The 19,286-nt window shown below is 36.8% G+C and overlaps 2 protein-coding genes across 2 annotated transcripts; both read right to left on the bottom strand.

The window, feature by feature from the left end:
• Positions 1–2,841: 2,841 nt before the first annotated feature.
• Positions 2,842–3,804, bottom strand: LOC105093520 (olfactory receptor 2T8). Its single transcript, XM_010985395.3, has one exon. It carries the CDS (start codon positions 3,802–3,804, stop codon positions 2,842–2,844), a length of 963 nt encoding a protein of 320 aa, XP_010983697.3.
• A 12,469-nt stretch (positions 3,805–16,273) lies between these two features.
• LOC105093490 (olfactory receptor 2L5) lies at positions 16,274–17,212 on the bottom strand. Its single transcript, XM_010985365.3, has one exon. The coding sequence runs from the start codon at positions 17,210–17,212 to the stop codon at positions 16,274–16,276; it is 939 nt and encodes a 312-aa protein (XP_010983667.2).
• Positions 17,213–19,286: the final 2,074 nt, after the last annotated feature.

The raw sequence follows: 19,286 nt of genomic DNA, 5'->3' as shown, positions 1-19,286 counted from the left end.
TTTCAAAAATCAGGATGTAAAACAAACCATGTTGCCTGCCACACCAATTCTATAAAGATCAAGGCATTAAGACACTTCAATTGCCTGCCAACAGTGTTTCCAGAGGACAATTCAGGACGGAAAAAACAGGAAGTATTCTGTGCTTTGGCTATACTGGCCTCTACATAGTTAAGACATGTATTCAAGAAAATGAATTTCAGATGACCCTAGATTCTTGCATCTTCCTATACATTGTGTCAAATGAAAAAAAAAATGCACAGCCTTAAAGTTGAGAATCATATTTCATTTGGCAGACTTCCTGAGGATTTCAAGCCGAGGAGATAGCCCTTCAGATAGCTCTAAGGGACTGCTCCAAAGAGGTAAGGGAGGAGCCAGGATATATGGCAGTTTTTACAACAAAGATCAGGTAGTTGGAACATCCAAAGATTACTATTAAAGAAAACCAGATATCACAAGATAAGGAATTTAGCACTTTTTTATGTATGGGAAAATACCAGAGTCTGGGCTCACTGAAATCACTTCTTTGATGCGCACCTAGCTATCTAGGGCCAGCATCCTGTTCTCTGCCATCCTGAGTCCCTCAGGGCACATGGTTGGGGGTGGCTAAGTGGCTGACTGCTTGATGGCAGGCATCCTGTTTCCATCCTGAGTTCCCTCAGGGCTCACCATCAGGGGTCTACTGCAGTGTGATGGCTGCAACATCCTTTGTTTACTGATATGTGGACAATATTTTGTATTCACAATAGAAAAACACTCAAATCAGTAACCTGAGATGCCTGTTCTTTGTAATTAACTGTCATCTTTTAATGCTTTGCTACATTTCCCAACCAAAAAAAAATCACATATAATGTCACTCCACCTTAGTGGATATTACTTTAGTGGATTAGTTAATAGTAACTTAAGGGGACTATTAAAATATTTACTTAAATTATCTATTGATCAACGTATGACTATGTTTAGAGGAACAAACAAGGCTTAAAATACAGCAAAATGGAATTTAATGGCTAAATTCCATTATAGAATCTGAAACACAGCATTCAGGTATGGACAAATACAGCAACTAGCCTTTCTCCTAAATCTCTAAGTGCCACTTGCAAAATATCCCAGGAACCTGCAAAACTGGTTCTGTCCCATGATCCCTGATATCATCTCCTGTCAATCATTCTCCCTTTTAATTCATGTGAGATGGAGAAAACTATTTTGACTAAACTGCTATTCAAAAATTCAAAAATTTTAAACCACTGTCTTATACTTGACTTTATATTCAAATGCTTTATTTTTGGAGAGCACATGCATACACATTTGTAAATATATAGATGTACTAAACAAATATATACGGAACTATTTTCTTTGCAAAACCAATGGCATCTTTAAATGTACCAAAGAACTTGGCTGAAAATTATTGTAAGTATATCTTCATTTACCAGGAAAAGATAAGAAATATGCCATGAACACCCAAACCTTAAATTTTGTAACCTAATTTTTTCCTTCAACTTTGGGCAAAATGTACCTACAAGAAAAAAATTCCTTCAGATTTCAGTGGGATGATTCCACCCATGGAACTGGAATCTTTTGTTATAATGAAAAATTAAAATAAACAAACAAACAAATATACCTACAGTTTCAAGCCCAATGAAGGTGGTGGAAGAGATTCATTATATACACACCCAGTTCAAAAAGAATTAATATTGAAGAGTTAAATAATAACAGAAATGTAAGAAAATATATAATAATAAAGATAACCCAAGATAATGTTATTTAAAAATGCCAAATATTGCTATGAACATCATATATTATCAATAAACAACCAAATTGTCTGTGCCTTAAAATGTATCTATATATTTTTTTTCCAAGTCATAATGGATAATTCACAAGAAAAATACACAAATAGGCAATAAATTAATGCAAAAGTCCACAGCGTCATTACACATCAGGGAAATACAAATTAAGACCAAATGACTCACTACATGAGACAAAATGAGACAAAATGCAAAAGGTTAGTAATACCCACAGTTTCTGCCAATTTGAAGCAACTGCTACTCAAGTGCTTTGCTGATGGGACTTTAAAATCAGACACCTACTCTGAAAAACAGATTACTAAAAAGTTAACCATAAACACATATGCTCACACACACCAAAAAATGGTTAATAGCAGTTTTAGTCATAACTGTCCCAGATGGAAAAGAGCCCAGATGTCTATCAACAAAACAGCGCCTAAAGCAATGGGGATACTTGCCAACAAAGAAGTGTGATTCAGCAATTAAATAAACAAAAGCACACTGCTGGTAGAAGTAGAGCTGTGGAGAAATCTTCAAAAACATATTAAGCTGAGAGAAAGGCACAAGATACAAGAAAAATGCCTACTGTATGTTTTCACTGCTAGGAAATTCTAGGAGAGGTTAAGCCAATGGAGAGATACAAATGGCATCAACGTTTGCCTCTCAGTTGAGGGGTTTTATCGGAAAAGGGCATTTGGGTGTGGTTTGCTATGGGGATAAGTTACGAGTGCGTGGACTGTTGAAACTGATTGAAAGGCACCCTTCAGATGTGAGTGTTCTGGTGTCTGTAAATTATACCTCAATTTTAAAAATCAACAAACTTTAACATCATTTGACCACTCTATTTATTCTTTGAACAGATATTTATGCTGAGGGGTGGTGTAGACATATCTTAATAGTGATTTGCGATGAACAGATTTTTAACAATCCACAGTTTGATTTGTTGATGACAGAAGAGTAAATCATCCCAAAGCTGAAGGTCCACCTGCATTTTGAAGCAAAGCAGAAATAACAGGCAGAGAAATGATGTATATATAACCTCAGTCAGGAAAATCCGCTACATTCACTTCTTACAACTTCGAACTTTGGGGCAAATACTTAAGGCAGCACACTGATCCATACACTTTCTCAGGGCTCCCTTGACCTCGCTGTTCCTCAGACTGTAGATGAGGGGGTTCAGCACAGGGGTGAAGACCGTATAGTAAACTGACACCACCTTATCGTGGTTCGCTGACCTGTAGGATTTGGGTCTCATGTAGGTAAAAATGGCAGCTCCAAAAAAGAGTCCCACCACAGACAGATGTGAGGAGCAGGTGGCACAAGCCTTCTTGCGGGCTTTGTTAGAACGCATCTGGAGAACGGCAGCGAGGATGAGGCCATAGGAAGTCAGGATGAGGGAAAGGGGGACCAGGAGCATCAGCACACAGCAGATGTACATGACGTACTCAAAGGCTGACGTGTCAGCACAAGCCAAACGCACCAGAGTGGGGGCCTCGCAGAAGAAATGGTCCATCTCACGTGCACTACAAAATGAGAAACTGAGGGTAGCAGCAGCCTGCATGAGCCCGTCAGCTGCACCCAGGAACCAAGACCCCAAAATCATCCTCAGGCATGACTGCCTACTCATGAGGACTGAGTATCTCAGTGGGTGGCAAACAGCGACGTAGCGGTCGTAGGACATGGCTGCTAAGAGGAAGCACTCACCCCCTCCCAAAGTGAGGAAGAAGAAGATCTGCAGCCCACAGCCAGCCGGGGAGATGGACTTCCTGTCAGTCAGGTAGTCAGCAGCAATTTTGGGCACGATGGTGCACACCAGCAGCAGGTCCATGAGGGAGAGTTGGCTCAGGAGGAAGTACATGGGCCTGTGGAGCCGGGGGTCCAGGAGAATCAGGACAAGTATGAGGGCGTTGCCCACTAGGGAGGTGAAGGCCATCATCAGAACCATCACAAAGAGAAATAAATGGGCTCCTGTGTGGTTAAAGAGACCTAGGAGAATGAAATCTGATGTCGTATTCCAGTTTCCCATGATTTCCAGCAAGATGGAGAAATGGATGAGGTTACACGTACATATAACATAGCAAAAAAAAGTTTAACTCTATTAAAATCGGTCAATTCTTGTTGCCATCCATTCATCTAGGGAGGCATTTTTACTTTGCAAACAAGAAAACTTACATCCTTAGTCCTAGGAACTGTGAGTACCGAGGCTGCAGGCAGAAACATAAGTTTACTTAGAATTGTTAGTGCATTTAGTTTAACTTTGCCAAGCTATGCATTGAAAACAGTAATGATCTTCTTAGAATATGTTCCCCCAATATAACCCTCTAATACTGAAGGGAAACTGTAACTGTAAAATGACGTTTTGTGTAATGAGATCCGTCCTGGTCAAAGTCATAGGAACATAATCTTTACTGCGTGAAGAAGAGAAAATAAAACTCCTTACTTCTTCACCCAACCACAGAAATAAGTGGTTCTTCTTCAGTTCTAAGAGGACCTCAGTCCTTAAAGGTATGTTTATCTCTGATCTTCTGGAGCTGAAACTGCCCTAGCTTGTTGAATAAATACAAACATACCTGCAGAGGTGAGGAGGATGCTAATTCAGTATCAAAGATACGGTGTGATTCAGCGATGTTACAGGGCAGAGGGAGTCCATCTCTTCCACCTCCCTTTACCCCCACTTTTTACATTCATCCCATACTTGACTGCCAATCACGATGGAGAAAGGAAGTGCGAAAAGGTTCACTCAACCCCTAACTCCACTGCTTCAACACCACCACTGTACTGACAGCATTCTACTTGAGGGTTTTAGTTGGTTGTTTTAAAGTTAGATGTCATGGAAATACACTGCCTCCTTGTCAAATGTATTTCACATTTGCCAAAACTGTGTAATCTGCACAATCTCATATATCTAACATGCATTTTGAACCACTAGTAACTATATGCAATTTCTAACTATAGATCTCAGTACTGCTCTTCTGAAGGACTTCAAACCCTTCTAACTTTTTTTTGACTCAAGACCTTATATTCCATTATTTCCAGCTCTTTTTATTTTTGAATATTGACAGAATTTTAAATCTATTTAAAAATTAGTAGGTAACTAAGTATAACTGGAGGGTGTTGGGCAAGTGTGTTAAATTAATTTTTCGATGCCATCTTACCCATTTTTAAGTTTACTGTCAATACCGTGGCATTAAATATTTTCATATATTTGTGAACCCATCACCAATATGAATGCTCAGGACTTTTTTCATCTACTCAGACTGAAATCCACTGAACAAGAACTCCCCATTCCCCCTTCTCCCCAGGCCATGGCAACCACTGTCCCACTTTCTGTCTCTATAAATGTGACTGTTCTAGGAACATCAGATAAGTGAAATCATATAGTATTTGCTTTTGCTTTTGTTTTTTGATTGGTTTTTTTCACTTGTCATTATGTCCTCAATGTTCATCTATGCTGTATCAGAATCTCCTTCATTTTAAGGCTGAGTAATATTCTTTCGCATGCACGTACTGTATTTCACTTATTAATTCATTCCATCTATGGATACGTGTGTTGCTTCCAAACCAGTTTTGTAATTAAGTATTCATTTAGTGGGATATTTGATAACATATATTCATTATTTTTTATTTTGATAAGGTAAACGTATATAGCCTAAAAATACAGCAATCTGAGATAACTTTCTGCTTATGTCATGCAAGAGAATTTCACATATTTTAGGTAATAATTACAACTTACATGAATTTTCAATTTAGAAAAACACATTTACTTTTTTTTTTTAATTTTATTGAGTTAAAGTCAGTTTATAATGTTGTGTCAATTTCTGGTGTAGAGCACAATTTTTCAGCCATACACAGAAAATACATTTTCTAATGAAGTTTCTACTTGTGTTTAATATCTTATCAAATATGAAATAATTAGGTCAACTTTTCAGCAGACATGAGTAATATATCTACACATTTTTTTTTTAGGTGAAATAAATGTATAAAATAATCAGTCAGCACAAATGTAACTGACTAGTCAGCATACTAATAGTGTTTAGATTATTTAACGGAAAGGTCAACTAAATGCGTCAATAAGTGGTACATAATTATGCTTTCCTAAGATGTGACAGTGTTTGATTGATTGTTTAATTAAAATTCTTATCTACCTTTTCATATTACGCAAGTGAGACTAGTTGCTACTAATTAGAATGTTTGTAAACCTATGCAAAGAGGATTCTCAGGAATAATTTCTAACAAATTGACAACGGATACGAAGTGTGGTAAGAATCCTAAGTGAGGAATTAAGTCATCTTGCAAATAAAATATTTACAATGACACTAAGTGGAATCATAAATCTCACCTCTAACTACAGGAATAGGAATGTTTAAGACTGCAAAGATAAGTATTTCCTTCTTTCTCTTGATCATGGCTTCAGAACACTAGACATTTTTTGTCTTTTCTTCTTAGAACGGTGCTAAAATTGTGATGTCTTTAAGTTATAAACTCATCTCTTTTGCAATGCTACCATAAGGCACAAAATATCCTTTCTGTTTATTTTTTCATGGAGTAACCATAGGCTATTTAGAAAACTGCCTATAATTTTTCTTTCTATATTTTTCTGATCCTTGTTGCCCTCACTTCACATTAAAACTATAATTTCTCCCCAGGATATTTGGATGATTAATCAAACTATTCTTTAAAGAATAAAATAGTAGCAGTCAAATCATCTATGTGACAGAATTGACAGATTCTTACAAGTGTTTTGACCTGATGTATGAGTCAGCTAACATTTGTTTTAGTTCTGCAGCTTGTAGGGTAGATAATAGAATGGATTTTATTTGTAAAACTATACGGAGAAGGTGGTAAAACTGGATTTTTCTGGAGTTCAAATTTCATAAACAAAACTAATATTTTTTAATGACATACTCACATAAGATAAAAATAAGGAACTCCAATAGCCTGGGTCTGCATCCCCTCTGAGCGGCATCCTCCTAATGTCCCTCTTGGAGTGGAGAAAGCTTCTTTTAATCTTGCAGCTTCAAACCTGCTCATATTAGTGTTGGGAGTCACCTATTAAGGGGTGGGGCCTATTCCCATCTTATGTTAAAATTACTGTCCTATTACTATGTCAGAGCTGCAAAACCATGACTCTTTGGATACCAAAGATACTTAATTTTCAAGGATTTTCTAGATTTCCAGAACTTCAATATACTTTCCTTACATACATTCAGAAGGTTATAATTTATTAAAAATAAGAAAAAAAAAAACACTTATAAGAAAATGTGAAATGTAAGTAGATGTCTTCGGAAAAGGCTGATGATTTAAAAATACATTAAGCAGTGGCTTAATCTGTTTCTGCCAATACTTGTTAAAACTTTGATACACAGGGAAGATTAAAGAGTGTGTCGTTGAGAGACAACCTTTGGTCAAAAGTAGTAATTAAATTAATAACGCCTATGGTAGGATTTATCTATTTTTTATTTTTGAATCTTGTTTGATAGAATTGCTATGAATTATGTTTCTATTAATTTGTTTCTTTGTAACATAATTTTATATTTTACAGGTTTATTTGTGTCTGAGTAATAAAATGCTTGATAGTTGCAAGGACAGTAACAGCAGATTATATCTTTGAAGCCAAGAGCCGTGCAGTTTGATTCTATCTGGTCTAAGTTTTATGATTTTATTATTATATAACTTTATATTTTCAGTTCCCAGGGAATGCGTGGTTCTTGGCTCCATTTTTACCACTCTTGTGACCTTGTCTTTTCAAAGAGCAACTATAAGCATCATATAACATAACTATAAAAATTTTTTTAAATATCTCTGTCTCACGGAATAGTTGATGGGAAATGCTGGAAGGAAGTACACGCCTGTTACTCAGATATTCTCATTAGTGCTGACCAGGTAATTTCAGACTGACTGGTTAAGCTTATATTTCTTGGACAGGCTGAAACTGCAATTAGAGTAGATATTAAGTCTCAGTTTGGTGACATGTGTTTAGCACAAATACCCAACTTTTGTTTGTCTCTTGTCTTTTTTTTTCTTCTTCTTTTCTTCTTTATTAACAAGACTTAACTATGAAATTATGGAAATTTAGGACACTAATTACAGGAACTGAAAAGTAAAAAGGATATTTAGAAATATTTAGGAGGTAAAATTATGATGATTTTGTGATTACTTATCTATGGAAATGAGACAAGAGGTCAGGTTGGGGCCCAAATATCTCATTGGCTCTAATTTATATGACACATATGTGTTTACTCCTTATAATGTATAATAAATAATATATAATCATATATAATAAATAATCCAAAAGTATTTAATGACTGATAGTCATTTGTTCCAAGAAGCAGCTTTTTTTCCTCCTCCATATTTTAAAAGTGAGTAAAATGTGTAGCAGAGGTTACCTAAATCTTGCAATAAGAAGACAATTATTTTTTTTTCACATAATTGACCTACACTTTGTTGTATGAAGACACTACTCATTCATCAAAATAGGAAGAGAGGGAGACATACTCTTTCCCCTTTCCATAAATCAAACTTTGTTAATTAAATCTATAAGAAAAATCTAAAAGCACACAGTGTGCATTATAGAAGCATCCAAATAGATACCATTTGATTCAAAATTTGCCTCTTCCGGAAAAAACACATGGAGACTAAACAACATGTTATGAAAAACCAAAGGGTCAATGAAGAAACCAAAGAGAAAGTCAGAAAATATCTCAAGACAAATGAAAATGAAAACACAACTCTCCAATATCTATGGGATGCAATAAAAGTAGTTCTAGGAGGCAAATTGATAATGATATAGGCCTCCCTCCAGAAAAAAAAATATCAAACCATTTAACCTACTGCTTAAAGGAATTAGAAAAAGAACAAAGCCCAAAGTGTGGCAATAATAAAGATTAGAAAGAAGTAAATAAAATAGAGAGACAAACATAAACAATAAGAATATTAGTGAAACCAAGAGCTGATTTTTTGGAAGAAAAATACAAAACTAATAAAACTTTAGCAAGGATCATCAAGAAACAAAGAGAGAACCTGAGTAAACACAACAATAAATAAAGTTAAGAAATGAAAGAGGAAAAATAACAATATCACGAGATACAAAAACTTATCAGAGAATACTGTAAATAGTATTTACTGTCAACAAGCTTGACAACGTAGAAGAAATGGACAAATGCCTAGAAATTTACAACTTGCCAAGGTGAATCAAGAGGAAACACACAATTTGAACAGAAGAATGACTAGTAGCAAAATTTTTAAAAAATCAAGTAAACAGTGGCCCCAAACTGGACAGCTCACAGAGGAATCCCGCCAAACATATAAAGAAGACGTAATATCTATCCTTCTCAAAGTATCTCCCCCCCAAAAAAAAAAAAAAATTGAAGAGGACAGAGGATGGAACACTCCCAAATTTATTCAACAAAGCCACCATTTTCCTAATACTGAGACCAGACAAAGATACTATAAAAATATTACAGGCCAATATCTTTGATGATTATAGGTGCAAAAGTCCTCAAAAATATTAGCAAACCAAATACAATAATATATTTTTTTAAAAAATCATACACCTTGATGAAATATGGTGTACTCCAAAGATGCAAGGATAGTTCAATATTTGAAAATAAATCAATGTGATACACCACATTAAAAAGGGGGAGGATAAAAATTACATCATCAAATAGAAGCAGACAAAGCATTTGAAATTTTCAACATTCTTTCATGATAAAAACACTCTTCAAAGTTTTATAGAGGGAACATATCTGAACATCATGAAAACTGCTTATGGCAAACCTAGAGCTCACATCATACTCAATGGTGTGTGAACGAAAAATACTGCAAACCATACCATATGTAAACAAAGAGTGCTGAAACCATCAAGTCATCAGCGGCTGCCGCCATCCCCCAGTGAAGACAAGCCTGCAGCCCCAGCCTCTGCAGCCACTCACAGTGGTGCACCCTGAGGGGACTCAGAATAAGAAAGGACAGGACACTGGTCCTAGATAGCTAGGTGCTTGTCAAAGGAATGAATTCAGTGAGCCCAAATGTTTGCTTCCTCCATACATAGAAAAGCTCTAAATTCTTTAACTTGAGATGCCTGGTTTTCTTTAGTTAACAAGTAATCTTTTATTGTTCCAACTACCTGGTCTTTGTTGTAAAATTCCTATATATCCTGGCTCCTCCACTACCGCTTTGCAGCAGTCGTTCAGAGTGATCTGAGAGGCTGTCATCCCAGCTCGAGTCCTCCCGCCAAATAAAACATAACTCTTAACTTTTAGGCTGCGCATTTATTTCAGCCAACAGCTGAAAATGTGAAAGTCTTTCCTCTAAATTCAGGAAAAAAAAGTAAGGATGCCCACTTCCCCTCATGTATTTAACATCATATTGAAAAAACTCTCCACAGCAACCAGACAAGAAAGAGAAATAAAAGTCACCTAAACTGCAAGGGTAGAAGTAAAATTGCCACTATTTGCAGATGACATGATACTTTACATAGAAAATACTAAAATCTTCACACAAAAAAAGAAAGAAAGAAGGAAAGAAAGAAAGAAGGAAGGAAAGAAAAAAAGAAAAGAAGAAAGAAAGAAAGAAAGAAAGAAAGAAAGAAAGAAAGAAAGAAAGAAAGAAAGAAAGAAAGATCTGTTAGAAACAATAAATGGATTTCTGTACATTTGCAGAATGCAAGATTAATGTACAGAAATCTGTTTTTCTCTATACCATTATGGAATATCAGGAAGCGGAAGTAAAAATAAACCTTGTTTAAAATCACATCAAAAAGAATAAAACACCTAGGAATAAACTTAACCAAGGAAGTGAAAGACCCATCCGTAGAAATTATTAAACACTGGTGAAGGAAATTGAAGATGAGATAAACAAATGGAAAGGTATCTTCTGATTTTTGGATTGGAAGAGGTAACATTGTTAAATGGACAGAATATCTTTAAACCCTTGGTGTCTCTGTCACTGACCCCAGGCTCTTTCTTTGGTCTTGAAGCTGGGCAGGTACAGGCCTGGAAGGCCCGAAGGGTGCAGCTGGACAGTGCCTCTTGGGCATGAGTATTGTTTTAGGCTGGTTTCAGGAACAGCAGACATAGAAAAGCTCTGAAAACTGGAGAAGTTAAACACTTGAAAGAGACATTTACATTTAAAAGTGAAATCTCCGTTTGTGAGGGTCTCCCCTATTTTGTGCCCCGATGCAGAGAAGACTAAATTTCTAGAAACTCCTATCAATGCAAAAGGCCGTGACCAAACATGCATAACAAGTGCATCCTTGTTTTTGTGCCTTTGCTGGTAACTTGTGTGAATGAAAAATACTGCAATCCATATCGGTAAAGGAAGAATGCTGAAGCCATCAAGTCATCAGCGGCTGCCGCCATCCCCCAGTGAAGACAAGCCTGCAGCCCGGCCCCTGCAGCCACTCACAGTGGTGCACCCTGAGGGGACTCAGAATAAGAAAGGGCAGGACACCGGCCCTAGATAGCTAGGTGCTTGTCCAGGGAGTAATTTCAATGAGCCCAGACATTTGCTCCTTTTCACAACATAGAAAAATGCTAAATTCTTGCAGATGTCTGACTTTCTTTAGTAACGGTAGTCTTTTAATGTTCACTACTTGGTCTTTGTTTAAAAGTCCTATATATCCTGGCTCTTCCACCATCTCTTTGGGGCAGGTCTCTCAGAGCGATCTGAGAGGCTGTCATCCTAGACAGAGTCCTCAGAAGTGTCGAGCGAATAAAACATAACTCTCAACTTTAAGGTTGTTTATTTTATTTCAGTTGATACCTCCCATAGCTGGCTTTTACTTTTCACCACTTTTTTTTTTTTTTTTTTGGTCTTCTTTAGCTTTAAGGGGATGTCTTGGGCCATTTTAGGGAGGACTGAGTTTTCCTGGGTCTTCCCCATGTATACAGGAGATATATATGTTAATAAATGTGTTTCTTTTTTTCTCTATTAACCTGAATTTTGTTCATGGGGCATCTCAACCAAAATATTACCTAGACGGGCAGAGAAAACAATGTTTTTTTCTTTCCTACACTATTTTCCTGTAATTTAGGGTACAATGTTTCGATCTTGCTTTTCAACAAACTAAGTCCAGAGATACGGTGTGGTTCCCCTAAGCCATGGAGTGTCAGGTTCAACAATTATGGTGTGAATCTTTCTGTGTCCCTCATTTCTTCTTGGTAGGAAAGAGGCTTCATTCAATCTCCGAGACATTCCCTGAGTCCCACAGGGCAGATTCAAACATTTGCTAATCTGGGAATGGAAGGAATGCAGAAACAAGGGAGGAATAATCAGGAAACAATAGTGCAGCCCTGAGGCAAGGTCCTGATGCCTCCTCAAGGAATATACACAACAATATCTCAGTTCTGCGGGAAATAAGGCTCTCCCCAATCTCTGTCTCTTGTTCCTGATGGCACAGAATCTTCAGAGATTATTTTTGGTGGAGGGGAAGACACTGGATTCATCAGGTTGCTGGCATTCTGATTAAAAGCAATTTTCTTTTTTGTTACTAAGGCTCTTGCCCCCAGCATCATACCCCTGCCCCTCCCTCAAATAGAAACCAATTATTTTTTTCCTAAGTCTCAGGTGGCAGCTGCAAAGAGAAGAAACAAGAACTGGTTAGAAGGAACTCAGCCCATGATTGCAAAGAATTAGACCCCCAGTGGACCTTGACCCTCATTATGCGCTCATTGTAATGTATTAGTGTTACGGAAATGACAGGCCAGCCAAAAAAGAAGCACCACTCGGAGGGTTGGAGTACTCAGATTTATTATGCTGGCAGGCTCAGAGGGGCTTCTGCTCCGAGGCTCTGAGCCCCTCCAAGACGTGCGCATGAGGTTTTATAGGGTTAATTACAAGCTTGGGGTGTTCGGCCAATAGGCGTGGAACAGCTTTAGCAGCATCGTTATCACAAAAGTAGAGGCAGGGAGGCAGCAAACCGACATTCCAAGGCCAGATATGTCTCTTTGAAAATCCAGCTGGCTAGCAAAAAAAAAAAAAAAAAAAAAAAAAACATGGACAGGGAATCAGCAAACCGACACTAATTAACTTAGATTTACGAGTTAGCCCAGCAGAGCTCAGATCAGTTATCCAACACTTGTTTCACTTAGATTTGTGAATTAGCTTGTTAGCCCAGCCCGGCTTTTCCTTCACATTAGCATGTTAATGACGTCCCCACCAGCACCGTGACAGTTGGCGGTTGCCATGACAACAGCTGGAAACACCCACACAAAGGCCGAAGTCAAAGCAATTGGCTTCATCACACCCAGAAGAGTCATAAGGACAGAAGCCTCCCTTAAAAGTCCACAGAGTCCAAGCTGTCTTTACTGTGTGGAGGGCATGCAAACCTGGAGCTGTCTCAGTGAGTCAACTTGGCTAATAGCTCCCCGACTTGAGTGCCTTTCTTTCTTCCCTTTTCCTCTTCTGAGCAACAAAGCAGGCATTCACTTTGCCTCTCTGCCTCTGCTGTGAATTCTTTCACAGCCGGCAGCCAGGACCTACTCTTTGTTTGGCCTCCTAATTTTGGGGTCTCTATCTGCTAACCCCTGTTTAATTCGACATTCCAAAGATTATTTCAAAAAACAGCCTATATTACCATTGTTTTCCAGATTTATATGAAGCTATTCTCTTTCTACTCACTCTTTCTACTTTTTAATAACCTTTATTTTGTTGGAGGTTTACAGGGACACCATGAGCTGGCCCACGTGGACAGCTGCAAGGACCAGAATGCCTGCGGCAAGAAATTTGCAACAATCAACCACACCCCCCTCCCTTGTTTTTTGTATAAAAGGAGCCTGTATTCTGACTAGAGCAGGATGGTTGTCCAAGACATGAGTCTGCCATCCTCTTGATCTGCCGGCTTTCCAAATTAAAGCTGCTATTCCTTGCCCCAGCACCTCGTCTCCCGATTTACTGGCCTGTCGTGCGGCGATCAGAAGGAGTTTGGACTCAGCAACATGCCAGTGCATGTGAGCAGAGAAGCCCTACTGGGTAGCATCCTTACCATGGAGTGTTTGTTTGTTTGTTTTTAGCACGCAGTTTTGGTATGCATATAGTCTTTTAAAAAAACCTGTTACAACATTATAAAGCAAATATCTTTTCATGTAAATACTCTTTTCATGAAAAATTTCAGAAAACAAGTATTAACTAATTTTAATATCAACTTACCTTGTAATTGCAGATACGATGATTAAATAAACAAAGAGGCATTTGAAACATAAAACCAAAACTTGCAGGACCCTGTGGGGGCCCTCCTGGGCACAAAAGCCTTTCTGTGTCCCAGTTTCTTATTTGCAGGGAAAAAATCAACTTCCTGGACTTTCCTGAATATTAAAGGGCAGATGTAAACTTGCTAATCAGGGATGTAAGGGAATGGAGAAACAAAAGGGGAGTGATCAAGAAATGATAGTGCAGGGTGGGGAAAGGTCTCAGTTCCTCCTGAAGGAATCTAAGTAACAATATCTTTGGGTTCCTCTGCAGGAACCAAGGCTCCCGACCAGGCGGATGATGGTAACTTCAAGCTGAGCATAAGATTCTTGAAACACTTCCCTGTTACCTCAACACCAACCAATCAGAGGAAAGGCACACACCCTGCACCTCTACCCCAAATATTGCCTATGAAAACTTCTCCCTGAAAACCATTGGGAACTTTGCGGGTTTTGAGCACAAACCACCAGTTCTCCTTGCTTGACCCTTCAATAAACCTTTCTCTGCTCCAAACTCTGAGGTTTGGTTTGTTTGGCCTCACTGTGTGTCGGGCATACAAACCTGAGTTTGACAACAAAGCCATTTCTGGTTTCTTATACAAAATTTAAAAAAAAGAGAGAGAGAGAAATCGTTAAAATGACATTGATTAAATTTATTTTTAAAATTAAATTCAGATTTACATGAAATAGAGTTGAATGAATCAATGGGTTCAAATTGTTTAAAAGATAAATCATTTAAAAAATCTCCTTGAGAATCACAAGTTCTATGTTTACTAAAATTTATATTTTGGTATAATTTGTTAGAAATTGAGCTCAACATTGTATTCACAACCTATAAAGATTCGTAATAGTTCCAGTAACATAAGCAGAAAGATTCTTTTCAAAATTAAGAAACATCAAAAGTTAATTGCAACCTAGTATTTATCACCAGTGACTGAAAACACATTCAGTTACATTTATAGCCAGTAAAGTTTCTAAGGCAACAAATTCAGATGAAAATAAATTTGGAGAAAAGTAAGCCCTCAAAATATTACAGCTAATAAAGATATCACATTATAAAGTATTAGTTTATATTACAGATAAAATTCTGACACAAAATATTATTAGTTGTTTGTATAGCATTTCATAACTAATGAATTAATTTTGGGGAAAAAAAACTATATTTGAGTACCAATGATGGCACCCTGTACTGCTTTCTAACAAGAGATCTCATATTTTTATTTTGTGCTGTGCCCTACAAATTATTTAGGATATGGCCCTTGCATTCCCTGCCATACCTAAGAGGAAAAAAACATTTCTGCGCTAATCACTGATGGACAGTGATAATATTTCAACCAGGAAGTTCACTTGGGCTAATAGATTTTTATTGGATACAGTGTTGGGATCTGCTTAGGAAAGTAACTAAGCCATAAAATGAATGTCTAAAACTGGTTCATGAACGTTAACTGCCTCCAATCTGTTTCAGTAGAATTACGGGACATAGTGAGTGGAGAATTAAAATCTCATCTGAGAGATGTTATCGAATACAATCCAATGCAAGAATTGCAGTGACTACTTTGGATGTAAACTAAGTACGTGTGGAGTGTGGGGAATGGTTGGAAGAAAGTCCTTGATATTTCCAACATCTAGTAATTAGACAAAACTTTGACCAGCTCGTGATATAATTAACTTTACAATTTCTTTCATCTCTGTTGGTCTCTCTGGGTCCTTACTGCTGATCCCCAGGTATTCCTGCTATTAAATCCCTTCCCTGGGATGCACCACTCTAAAGGAAACATAAACTTGTCATTTCCATTCAGCATGGTGTAAGGACTTCAGAATCCCCCATGAAGTCTTAGCTAAATCTCTTAAATACGGTCTTCCTATATTGAAGGAAAGGATAACTGTTTTGTGTATTTAGGGCTACTATGAAAAGAAAAAGAAGTCTTCTGACATTTAATTTGATCTAGACATTCAGAAAATTTAGACATATTGCAAAATAAATGGAAAGTTGTAGAACTGTGATGCTGAAAGACAACTTCAGTTAGAGTGTCCACTTTTCATTACATGACAAAGAACAATTTTCATTGAACACGTATCAGCAAATATTAAAAGTTTGTAAAATTAATAAGGAAAAAATACCATGAAGAAAACAGAATGAGGGTGGAAAATATATATATATTTGCAAGATAGTTTTGTCGAGACACGAGTGATTGTCTTCTCCCTTGAATTACTCTTAGTCCTTGTATTTAATAATAAAATAATATTTTAATCATTGTATGTTGATTAATGGATTTATATCCGTCTCCTGGTACCCATTAAAAACTTTGTTTACATTTTCACAGAGCAGATTCTCTGAATTACTCTTTTCAGGGCCCCCATCACCTCCTTGTTTCTCAGGCTGTAGATAAGCGGATTGAGAATTGGGGTCAGGATAGTGTAGAAGACAGCCAGAACCTTGTCCTCTGTTGGAGTACGCAGAAATTTTGGGTGCAGATAAGTATAAGCAAAAGGTGCAGAGTAGAGAGTCACCACAGTGAGGTGGGCGCTGCAGGTTGAATAGGCCCTCTTCCTCCCTTCTGCTGAGCGCATGCGGTAGACAGCAAGGAGAACACGGCCATAGGAACATGCAATCCCAGTGAAAGGCAACAAAAGAAAGAGGCTGGTGCTCACAAACACGGTGTACTCATAGACCCACGTGTCCATGCAGGTCAGAGTCAGCATGGCTGGGACATCACAGAAGAAATGATTGATGGCCCTGGACCTGCAGTAAGGGATGTGGAGGGCATACGTGGTGTGGGCACAGGAGTTGATAGAGCCCATTATCCAAGATCCTGTTATCATCAACACATACATCCTTTTGCTCATTATGATGGGATAGTGAAGAGGGAAGCAAATGGCCACATAACGATCATAAGCCATAGAGACCAAGAGCAATCCTTCTGCACCCGCTAAAGTCAAGAAGAAGAAGCTCTGAATTCCACACCCAATGAAGAAGATAGACTTGTTTCCAAACAGGAAATTGGAGGCCATTTTGGGGACAATGGTGGAGATGTAGGTCAGGTCCATGAGGGAGAGCTGACTAAGTAGGAAATACATGGGTGTGTGGAGATGGGTGTCCAGACAGATGAGAAGGATCATTGAGAGGTTGCCAAACAGAGCCACTAGGAAAATGAGAACAACGAGAATAAAAAGAAACAGGCCAATTCTTGAAGGGGGGAACAATCCCATTAAGATGAAATCAGTTGATGTCTGATTATAATTTTCCATGTGTCATTCACATGATTTTTCCTAAAGCAGACACAAGAGAAAGGAAATCACGTTTAAAACAATAAACTGTGTTTAAGCTATTATTTTAGTCAGAGTGTGTCACTTAAAATTTTATAGCTCTGAAATGAATAACTACACTTATTAATTTTGGAAAAAGAAAACTTATCTTTTGATCCAGAGATTAATATTTAGAACAGCAAACATTTTTGGCCAAAGAGTTTTCTAGAAAACCTTTAAAGTTTAAAAAAAAAAAATTTATATCATTAGGTTAAGTATGTTTTATTACCTTACACAAACTCAAGTAACATCAAAATCAGATACCATATTCAAAATATATTCATAAGAAACCAATGTAAATGCATAAGGGAAAATTTCTTTTTCATATTCAAGCCCTAAGTCTTACCTCTAAACTTGCAGCATCCTATCAGCTCATGTTGAGAAATGACTCTTCTTTCTTGAGTCTTCTTTGCACACAAATGTCAAATCAAGCTTCCTTGAGGTCAAGCAACATTATTTAGTTCATCTGTTGTGAAATCAAAATGAACCCATATTGTTAAGTACCATTTATACAAAGTTATTTTCTTTTGACCCTTTAGTGGGATTCTAAAATTTGTAGTTTAAGTAAAGCCTTTGCCTGAATATTTATATGCCAGACTCCTTGGAGCTTTGATAAATCTGTGCAAGCTCTCACATATAAGCATATGTTTTATGTTTCTCTGCTTCTGTAACACTTACATGATAAACATTGCTTTATGGCACTTGGTCTTACTCATTTATCTTTAACTTTTATATCTTATTTTAATTTAAAGCCATTTCCAAATCTAGACAAGAAAGCTTAAGGACTTGTATTTATAGTCTCTATCTATTAAAACCCAACTATCATGATGATTATATATATATGTGTTATAAATTAAAAGAAAGTGGGTAAGCATAAGACATAATACGAGACGGAATAGTTTAGGATACTTTAAAAGAAGGAATCTGGAAATAGAAATAGTCAGTCACTTAAATGGACAAGAGAAGATGACATCCTAGGAGTCTTCCTGGAGGAGGAGCATTCTTCTTCATGGTGGAAGAAGAAATTCTTCAGAGACATTGTAAGTAAACAAGCTACACAGAGTGAAATACCAAATGGTATTTTAGTGGTAATAACTATTCCAGAGCCAATATTGTTAGAAATTTAAGAAAGTCTGCAACATGAAAGAGGAAATGGATACATGTACATAGTTTATTTGTACATAAGACACAGACACAAATACAAATACATACAAACACACTCAGAAAAAAGTATATAGTGATGTAAAATGACTGGAAAAATGAGAAAATTGTGTTTTTAAAAGATAGGATTTATATATTCATAAAGTATGAGACATTATCATTCTACACCATCTATAGATATATAAAATCTCCTTTATATCCTTAGATATAAAAAAGAACATGTCAGGTAACAATCTCTTGCAAATCAAAAAAGTGATAAAAAAAATAAGTGAAACTTTTGAAGGCAAAATGAAAAAAATCTACCAGAATTTAGAAAAACAACAACAAAAACATGATAGAAAATTGGCCATTTAAAAAGGGTATCAGAATTGGAGAATTAATATAAAGGAACAAATAAATGCTTGTTGTCACTCCTAGAAATGCATACAGTAAAACAACAATGGATATAATAATATCAAAGAAACACATTTTTCAGAATTTATATAAATTAACCACCATATTCAAATGGAATGAACAGAACATAGGAAAATAACTGAAAAACGTATTATTGAAAGATATTGTCTTGAAAATTCGAGATGTCTTTTTGACAATATTTTCTGAAAATTATTAGTGTTGCCCATAAATGTATGTTTCTCAATGCGACTTATCTGGTAAAATACCAATAATGAGAAGAACTGTTTCATATCAAAATATGAACTAAAATATCACCAGTTTTTTATAATAATGTGTATTTTATTATTTCAGCAATATATGCTAGAAAATGGAAAAATGCTGTCGACATAGCCACCTTGGACACAAAGAGCGATGTACCTATGTTGAAAGGATGGAGAAAAGAGAAAAAGAGCTGGAGGTGGTG

Source organism: Camelus dromedarius, chromosome 3, assembly GCF_036321535.1.
Source record: "Camelus dromedarius isolate mCamDro1 chromosome 3, mCamDro1.pat, whole genome shotgun sequence".
Classification (NCBI taxonomy): domain Eukaryota; kingdom Metazoa; phylum Chordata; class Mammalia; order Artiodactyla; family Camelidae; genus Camelus; species Camelus dromedarius.
Note: the sequence above shows the minus strand (reverse complement) of the source record. Positions and strands in the feature narration are given on the sequence as shown.

Bases quoted from the DNA above. Each gene is read 5' to 3' on its own strand.
- LOC105093520 (XM_010985395.3), bottom strand. From the start codon at position 3,804: ATGGGAAACTGGAATACGACATCAGATTTCATTCTCCTAGGTCTCTTT.
- LOC105093490 (XM_010985365.3), bottom strand. From the start codon at position 17,212: ATGGAAAATTATAATCAGACATCAACTGATTTCATCTTAATGGGATTG.